The following is a 10505-nucleotide window of genomic DNA, read 5'->3' as shown; positions in this document are numbered from 1 at the left end:
TCCTTGCTTTTTTATCGACTTTAAAAATTGGAAATTTGAAATGGTAACTGATCGGTCATTACATTACGGAAAATATGTGTGGGTTTGACTCTTGAAAAACTAGGCTTGAAAAGGAAAAAAAAGGGGCTAAAATTACATAGATTAATACTCGGAAAAAAAGGCAATTTTTTTTTTTCCGAAAAGCAAGAATTAAATTAACATAGAAAGAGAACAAGAAGGGGACGGACCAAAGCCAAGCCCCACTCAACATGAAAACAATCCAATCTACACCACTACGAATACAATTACAAGAAACAAAACAGCAGAACATGGTGCCGAGATCGCAACATGCCTGCGAAAAAACAATTACAGATAAGAATCAGGGTTGGATAGCCATACATTCCAATCTATCTTGTAACCTTTGACTCTTCTAGAAATCCAATCGAAGGTGAGAATTTGAATCTCGTTTAACGCAACCGGAGCACTCCAACACTTATCACGAAACACCTTGTTGTTATGATTCTTCCAAATCAGATATGAAGTGAACCAAACCACTGCTTGCCATATTTTCGAACTCACGGATGAACCAATCTGCATATTGTTGTCACGGAGTAGCTCGCTAATGGAGAATGAAGAAAAATTGCCCAAGTTCCACCATTTATAAACCCTCGACCAAATTTCTTGAGCCCGGCGACAAAAGATAAGCGTATGTTCACTCGATTCAATATCATCATCGCATAAAGGACAACGAACACTGTGTAGATCAATTCCTCTCTTATCAAGTTTTGTTCTTACAGGGAGCCTCTTTTTTAACGCTCGTCACGCAAAAACTTCTACTTTTTTAGGAATAAGAGAGTTGCGAATGGTTTCCACACCGTTGTTAAAAGCCTCAGCAAAACGATGCTCCTCGATTAATGATGACAATTTCTTAACACCGAATCTACCATTAGAAGCTAAAATCCAAGACCACGAATCAGTTTTGTAAGCTAAAATTACATAGATTAATATTAATATTAAAGGCATAAAATATTTAGACCTCTTGAAAATTTGAGCGCCGAAAATTGATCACTTTGTTTCCTCGGCCCAAAAATGTATTGACTAAATTTTTAATCTACAATTATCTGGTAGCAGAATTGTAGACTACGGAGTATAAATTTACAGAACTATGATGATGTATCATGTATGAAACATATGGGTCATTTTTAAGCTATTAATCGTTCTTAATGTGCCTCTTGCATAGCACATGGTGTAGATAAGTCTTTTTTTAATCGTAATAAAAATGTACTACTGGCCAAAAGAAATTAAGAATATAAAAAGTAGACAAATATACGGAGTATATTTTTTCTTGTAATCAATCAATCATCATAAGAATCTTTGTCGACGTGTTTTCCAAAATACTACTAGTAGTTCTTTTTTTGTTCACGTCATGTTTGACTCGAATCTTGCCAACGACATTCACAAAGAGTGGTGCTATATATTTTCTATCACAAATTTTAATAAATTCTATCACATATCACATATCTACATTAATACGAAGTAAATTGTACAATACAACTTTTCAATAAACTAGGTGCATTGCCCGTGCGTTGCACGAAGAAGGTTACGGTTCGTGTTTTAGTGGTTCGTGTTTTAGTGAGCTGCAATTTGGATAGAAGGGATGTTGGGGTGATTGGTAGAGTCATTGAAGTGCTTTAACAAAGTTAGAAGCTGTTGGAACGAAACATAATGGCACGCTGAATAATAATGGACATAATAGACAGAAACTTTTTCAACTCGTTAAATAATTGGAACTGTAGAATTCGAAATAGGTTTACCAATAAAAAAAATGCACAAAAAGAAAATGTACGTTTATAAATGTTGATTCTGATCAAGAGTTACAAATATGAGAATACACATGTCAGTAACATCTTAGTGAAGTGATGAAGAAAATTGTAGTAACCCGGAAAATTTCGACTAATTTTAAACCAAACTCTCGATACGATTTAATATTTTTTGACACGGTAAGCAAAGTCTGTAAGGTTGAGTCTCAAAAGGTTTGAACTGTTTCATATATTCAATTGACCTTCGACTGCTCTCGACGATTCACGAACCATTAATTGTAAATAGATATGTGTGTATGGATATATAAATAAAAATTCGAAATATAATTTGAAGTATTAAATGTTGTTGTTATGAAATATGATATTATAATAATTATCATTTAAAAACATATCTATATATAAATACAAGTACATTAAAAATAAATATTAAATAATTGTAATACTTGTTTGATGTTCCGATTGATATTAAGTAAGTTAAATTCGAACTTATATGATTTTAAAATAAACGGTGATTCGAAAATGAGTTATATAAATTTTAGCTTATTAAAAATAAGTTTAGAAGCTAATTAATAAATTTCAACACTTTTTATATTTTACCCAGGATCGGTCGTGGACTGTGAGTGAATGCTTGTTTAATAATTTATGATCGAATTCGATACCATAATGACTGAAATAAATAAAGATATTTAATTTAAAAATTTGGGATTTTTCTGAATACTTTTAGCCGCCAATGATTATCAACGGGGTACGAATTTCAGTCCGTGAATGAAATAGTAAACGACGGCTAACTTAATCGCACGTTTTAATTTTTAAATTATATTATAATTATTATATTATTATTAATAATTTAAAGTATCTGTTTTTGTTTCCTACTATCAACTATATGTAAAATGTAAAATTAGGATGTCGACATAGATGCGTTAATTAAGTCAATGATATTATTATATTATAATAATATATATTACACCTGTGAATTTGAAATAGCAATCATAATATTACTGTGTCTTAAAGTTCCTTTCACATAATTGATTAAGATTATTAATTTATAATTATTATATTATATATTATATTATATTTTAATGTATATCTATATATATATATATATATCCATACTACATGAACACACTTACACTTACAGAAAGAAGAAAACCATCGCCACTACTACCACTATTCGTTCTGTTTTAGGCAACCATTATAGCCCACTCAACCATCACCTAACACCACCTTCTTCTTCTTCGTTGAAACCACAAATCATCGAACCACCATACATCACCACCTCCGATATTACTTCATGCTACTCGATCTCCCACCATCACCATGATTCGCCACCTCTTCTCTGTCACCTATAACCACCATCAACCGTCGCCTTCCACCACCTTCACCCTCACCATACCCGTAAACCCCCACTTTTTTTTGTTTTTTTTGTTTCCATTTATGTTTCAACAATCACGACACCACCCATCGGCTTCCTTCATAACCATCACCTCCCTTTCTTATTTGATCTACCATTCGACCGAGACCATTAATGTATTTACTACTACTCCTATCTTCTGCCTATTTGCTCCTGTCGCCACTTAAGAACACCATAACTACCTGCGTTTTATTTTTCTGTTTCTTGCTCGAACACCATTTATTTTTCTGTTTTGCTTTCAACTACAACCGCCACCTTTTTATGTTCCTGTTACAAGTTAAGTACAACCATCACACACCTGCAAAAACTGCTGCTCTTGATCGTTGCTGCTGCAATAATTGTTTTCTGTTACTCGATTACACCCATTTCCACAACCCATTTCGAAAACAGCCTGAAGACCCACGAAACTTGCTGCAGCCATTCACTTCTGTTTCTGTTCAGTGAAGAAGAAGAGTGATGATGATGACCTGTGATAATGACGAAATGATGATGAGATCCGATGTTGAAGATGATGGTAGTGATAAAAGGTGGATTGATACTTTTGCATATTTTATGAGTAGAGCAGGGAGTACAATAAAGAAATAGCAATTGGGGGATGAAAAACCCCTCATAAACTGAATGTTCATAAACTGAATGTTACGGAGTGATTATTTTCTGTTTACGTTGGGCCATCGAACAGTTGGTATACTGGGCTTGATTAACTTGCGAGTTGGGCTTCCAGTTATGGACCGAAAATTTTATTCTGCTGAGCTATTTTTTTTGGGCTGTTATGTTTATTGTGGTTGGGCCGAAACCCAATTGAAATTAATATGGTGATCGAGTATTAAAGGAACACAGAAAGATAGTTTAACTGAATTAAAATACGAATTATAGTAGAAAAGCAAAGGTGGATGGATGGTTTAGGAGTGTTATGTTTAAATGAGAGGTCGCGGGTTCGAGCCTTGGCAAGGGCTTTTATGTTTTTAAAGCTTAGTACACTAAGGTAGTCTTTTTTATTATTATTATTATTATTATTATTATTATTATTATTATTATTAACATAAGTATTATTATAAATATTATCATTATATTTATAAATATGATTATTACCACTATTTTTATTAAAACTATCTCCTTGTCAAAAATTATCATTTTTTATATAAAGTTATTATATTTATTAAAATTTGATTTAGGTTAGTATTATTATCATGAACAATATTACATATAACAAATTTATATTTTTATATATATGACACTAAAACATATAATTATATATAGATATATTAATATAACTAAATGAATAAATATTAATTATTTCCAATGTATATATATATACAAAGTAGATATATAACATATAATTTAAGTTATAATACATATAAACAAAGTATATGTATAAAATAAAAATTAGTATGAAATTCATATAGCTACAAACACATAAATATTATATAATTAATAAATGAGATTATGAGATTTCCATTACATATATTAATATACATATTGAATATAGGTTCGTGAATCCGAGGCCAACATTGCATTGTTCAGTCCCGTCGTATGCATATTTTTACTACCAAATACCGTAATGTGAGTTCATTTGATTCCCTTTTACTCTTTACATTTTTAGGACTGGAAATACATGCGCTGTTTTTATAACTGCTTTATTAAATGCTTTTGAAATATATTTTGAATTACGAATACATGAAATGCTTTTACAAATGTTTGACGAGATAGACACAAGCAAAACATTCATCGAATGAATTATTAATGCAGACAGAAGTTCTGTGGATTATTATTGAATTTGTTGGACGTTATAATTGCCACTAATTTGTTATGAATATTTTCCCCTGATTATTATTGCTTGGTAACCTAAGAATTAGAATCGAGTATGGCCCTAATTCACGCGAATCCTAAAGGTAGCTACCGGGTTTAACACCCCCACCCAGAATGTTCACTAGACGGGAGGGCTAGTGGGTGTGATGTTTAGTACTTCGAAGTTTATATGATTATTATACAGACGAGATGTTCTGTTTTGGGGATATTATTATGCGCATTATATGTTAAGGTCGGTTACCAAGCCAAGTTATGAAAGCAATGAAAAGTGAATGTTATGTATCGAGAGAATAATTTTATACACAGGTTATGTGTATTTTATTTTTGTGCACAAGATATGTGTATGGATACTAAGATTTATGAAAGATGATTTCGTACACGAGAAAGGTGTACTGTATTTAAAAGATATCGCATGTACATTACAGGTGGGTATAGGATTCGGGCCCATTTGTACCATGCAGCAGTTAAATCTTGTGGTCTATCAAAATTACAGAATTTTTATTGTTTTATGATAAACTTATGAACTCACCAACCTTTTGGTTGACACTTTAAAGCATGTTTATTATCAGGTATGAAAGAAATCTTCCGCTGTGCATTTGCTCATATTATATGGAGTCGTTCATGGCATATAGAGGTCCGTTCATCGCAATGGTACCAGATGTTATTGTATTCGTTCAGGAAAATTTGGACGGGGTATGACAAAAATATCTCTAATGTTATTGTAATATATGAAAAACCTCATTGAAAATGTTTGATTCTCCATTTGAATATTAAAATTATAATTACACTACCAACAACAACAATACTTAATTCCAACAATATTGAGTATGCGTGAGGTTAGATGTAAACATTGATTCTTCTACCCTAAAGTAAAAGGGAAGTCGTTCTTCCACCCACGGATAAAGAAAATCTTTTCTCTACCCGCTCGTAGAAAAAGTCATCTCTTCCTCTATTAAGGGCATAGAGACTGCTTCTAGATTTAAAATTATAATTACCGTTAAACTTTGCCATTGAATTTCATCACAATTGCCCATAATCATTCTATCAAAAATGATAGTCACCTACAAAAAAAATTATTGAAAAAAATATAAACATATACGATTTATCTAAATAAAATAAAGTTACACATTAAAAAGAAATAACAATTTGATAAAAAGATTCACGTATAATTTTTTTTTAATACAATAGACTTTTATTTCATCTTGAAAATGAAAATATTGTAAAGCATGAATTAACAAACTAAATATTATTTAAAGAAACATAATAAACATTCAGGTATATGCATTTGAAAACAATTAGTCTTAATGTACACCAAAATATCAAGATATCTTGAAGACAAACCCGAGTGTACGAATGGCTTAATCCTTAATTGAGAGTTGATTTATTAAACGAAAAAAAAAACATGTTATCAAACTACTTTAAGAAGTACATTCTAAATGCATTATATATATAAAAAAAAAAAAAAAAAATTAAAAAATGCATAATATAACATGTAAATATGATGATACAAAATTTTATAGTGACAAACATAATATGTACCATCACATGAGATGTGGACTATATAGTTAAATAATTATCCATTAAGTCGCTACAATCGTCGACCAATTGATCTATCATCATCATCATCCGAAAAATTTGATAAATGAGTCTCCACAAAATACAATATATGGTAATCATTACCAACATACAATATAACAATAACATTTGATAAATATCATTACAAAACCTGTATTTTCAAAAACTCAATGATATGACTTGAGTTACAACTGAATTTGGATACAACTTACAAAACTTATATAAGGGATGAAAACGGAAAGTAAAAGGTACATGAAGATAAGGTTTTTGGAAGAAGAAAAGTTTAGGACAAATCAAGAGGTATAAACTGAAATGAAATTTTGAATAAATAATCAATAAGTTACTTAATGAGGTTGAGTTCTTCTGCATGCATTAACAAATTCGTTACAAAACCTTGTAAATGCAACTATCATCATAAAAAATAATTCTAGTACTGAAGTCAATCTATTCCCTTTTCCATATACAACAAAAACTCTTCCAGCCAATGATACAAATTAAACTTTACTTGGCCATTACAACAAATAAGTAAAGCAATTATAATATAAAAAATTTATAAATATACCCACTTAAGAAGTTATATAGGATGCATTTTATCAAATGTTGAATCATACTTGAAGAGAAGTGCATTGTGTAGCTCTTGTATAACCATAGTAAATTGAAGCCTACAACACGTGAATGTATTCTGCTTTTCAATAGGAAAAAAATTAAACAAAATAAATAGAACCAAATCTAAATTCATACGGAGTATTAAAAGAACATACCCATTTCTTCATCTTGAATAACGTTTCTGGACTATTATTTCATCATATAAGATATGCAAGAAGTAATCACGATAAATGTGCAATTAAGGTATATTAAGTGTTATTTAAATAGTGATTAAATATAACATGAACCTTACCTTTCCCATACCAAACTTTTGTGAGATTGAGTATTACTGTTGTTGTGTGTAAATATAATCTGACCAAAATGTGTAGATCTTCATTTTCATCGAAAATAACACGCCTAACCTTCAAACTGTAGATGTTTAAATCTTGCGTGAAAATCACAAATATGTGTTGATTGGAATCGTTGCTATTTATAACTCTAATCATCATCGTTAAATTAATGCTCAAAATTCATAACAATATGGTATCATCAATTTAATTTTTAATATAAGGAAGATGAAATGACTAAAATTGTTACTATCATTAATACGTTTATCTAGTTTAGTTACTATGAATATTTATGACTAAAATTTATGAATAGCAAAAAGCAAAAATCAATAATCGACAGTCGAGAGATAATGTTATAATGGAACTGAAGCATTTGAAGAGTTTTTTATAGGTTAAATATTGATTATAATTTATGTAAAAATTAAATAGTAAACTCAAACGAAAAATAATGTGTAAGTAACTCAAGAGTCTATGTTTAAGTAAGTTTTACTAATTCAATTTTCTAGTTAAAGGAAAATATATTTAATGGTGGCTCATTTATGGCAATAGGAGTCACTATTATATTATATATAGAAGATATGAATAAAGAATTTATTAAAAATGATAGTAGAATTATTAAATATTCACAAACCAAAGGTACTTTATTATTTTTGCCAAGAATTTCTTGATTAAATTAATATTATTTAAACTATACTGAAGTAAAATCCTTTTAAGTTTGAGACAAGAGGGGATCTATTATTATGATTCGAGTGATAGCATGGTTACCAGTAAAATACGGAATGAAATAAAAATTCTACGAGGCTTTTAACTAGTGGGGTCCCTGTGGTATGTTCGAAATAATAAGCGAAGTCCAAAAGAATTTTTTCACCTTGGGAGGTCACTGTGGTTTACAATAGTTTCACGGGGGTTCAATTGCCTAACGTCCGTGTAAATCTAACGGTTAGGTGGTGCACATGACTTGCACACGAGGGTATTTTCGTCAATTTTGTTCCTCTTGTCTTCTGACCAACCCATATGATATTTATTAACCAAAAATTGAAAAAAAAAAAAAATCAAAATAATGCCATAGCTAGATGCAACCACCACTGACATTTTGTGGTTATGCTTTTGCAGTGATGATTCCATCTTCATCCTTTACCCCAACATTTTTTAATAGAAAATCTCTACAAACATTTTTTTTCAACAATAGCAACAGCACGTAATTCCATCTTAGGGGATTTATTTTAGATTTATTAACCAACTTCCAACCACCGCTAACCACCACCCATTTTCATATCACTAACCACCACCACCGCCAATTTTAAGATCGATAACCAATTTTCATCTTCTTTAATGGTTACATCCAGTGATTTTGAACAAGATGATGGCGGATCTGAAAATGAAAAAAAAAAAAAAAACAACCACCATATAGGGGTTTTCAGATGACGGCGGTGGTGGATGGGTTTTTCGATGACGGTTATAAGGATCCGGCGATGGTGGTGTGGTAATGATTGAATCAAACCATGTTGAAAAATTGTTGCAGATATTTTTGGGGTTTAAGGACGTGGTGGTGACGGTATCCAAACCAACACCACTGCCGCAACCAACCACCACAGCACGTGTCGTTGCCGGTGACGGTGACGGTGACGATTACGACGCCGCTTTGAAGTTGAGAAAGCCTTGCACGATGGTTATTGGTGGTAGGCTACTTATTTGTAAGATCCGGGTCTCGAGTTTTGAATTTGAGATTAATATTCTTGAAAAGATTTTTGTGTTTGAATCTGAGGGGATTTAAAGGTAGGATGGATGTATATTGATTGTATGAGGATGAGAGAGAAAAAAAGGATAAATACAAAAATGAAAAACGTCAACAGCCTTTGTTATTAATTTAAATTTTAATTTTAATTTAATATATTACTATAAATAAATATATTAAATATTAAATTTAACAATTATAACAAAATTACCATTTTACCCTCATGTGCATAGCATGTGAGGGAACTTAACAGAATTTTTAACGTTTGTTACTCAATTGGACCCCCGTGAAACTATTGCAAACTACAGTGACCCCCAAAGGTGAAAAAATTCTTTTGGACTCCGCTTGTTATTTCGAACATACCACAGGGACCCCCATGCAATTTTGTCGACTGAATAATTTAAAATTTTTCGAGTAACAAAATTGAAAAATGCAAAATTTTTCGAGCTTTTAACTAAAGACACCTGTGACTACGAATCTTAGATTCGTCACTAGAGGTGACAAAGATTACTTAAGTATTACCTTGAAAATTTTACTATGTTTAGTTATTGACATATAAATATGCGATATGCATTGTGTGTGTTTTATTTCATATTCAACGTGTCATACTTATATAATACCCGCGCTTCACAATAATTGTTCGATTGATTTTTTCATCAGATTGAGTAGATATAAATGAATTGTCAATTTTGTTCTTCATTTGGTGAATTAATTTTAATCAAATATTGCTTAACCCATTAATTAATTGCCATACATAATTGTATCTATCTGTGACACCCTGTCAAATTTGATATGACGTGGCGTGTCAACAAGAGGTACAAACCTGGTCATTAACTCTACATGAGACATATTTATCAAAAGAGCATTCATTTAATTTCAACCAACAAGTTTTTAACACGAATGGCTGACCAATAAATCATAAATGTAATGCATCCTAAAATAGATGTATAAAATGTATGAATGCGTAAGTTCGTCATATCAATGTAGACCAAGCAAGTGACTCTTCAATGTAGTGACCCGAACTTTTCCATGAATATATATTAAATGAAAACTATATTTACATGATTAAATGTTTCCAACATGTTAAGCAATCAAACTTGTTAAGACTTGATTAATTGAAACGGATTTTGTGTTAACATTTGAGCACCCAGTTTGTTCGATGATTGACGAACGTTATAACTTGTATATGACATGATATTATATATATGAATATATATATATGTTTAACATGATGAAATGATAAGTAA

General features: G+C 30.9%; 1 protein-coding gene across 1 annotated transcript; it reads right to left on the bottom strand.

The window, feature by feature from the left end:
* Positions 1-345: 345 nt before the first annotated feature.
* On the bottom strand, positions 346-3631 carry LOC139864575 (uncharacterized). The gene is made up of 2 exons (XM_071853157.1): positions 3509-3631; positions 346-783 (listed from the first exon to the last, which is right to left on the bottom strand). Exons 1-2 carry the CDS (start codon positions 3629-3631, stop codon positions 346-348), a joined length of 561 nt encoding a protein of 186 aa, XP_071709258.1.
* Between the last annotated feature and the right edge of the window lie 6874 nt (positions 3632-10505).

The sequence above is a fragment of the Rutidosis leptorrhynchoides genome, chromosome 8 (genome assembly GCF_046630445.1).
Source record: "Rutidosis leptorrhynchoides isolate AG116_Rl617_1_P2 chromosome 8, CSIRO_AGI_Rlap_v1, whole genome shotgun sequence".
NCBI lineage: Eukaryota > Viridiplantae > Streptophyta > Magnoliopsida > Asterales > Asteraceae > Rutidosis > Rutidosis leptorrhynchoides.
The sequence above is the reverse complement of the archived record's forward strand: the minus strand, read 5'-3'. Positions and strand labels throughout refer to the sequence as shown.

What these genes read in the sequence shown, in the direction of transcription:
- LOC139864575 (XM_071853157.1), bottom strand. Translation starts at nt 3,631, where the DNA reads ATGGCTGCAGCAAGTTTCGTGGGTCTTCAGGCTGTTTTCGAAATGGGT. An exon ending in AAGAGCAGCAGTTTTTGCAG is followed by an intron (nt 784 to 3,508) that starts GTGTGTGATGGT and finishes GCGTTAAAAAAG; the next exon opens with AGGCTCCCTGTAAGAACAAA.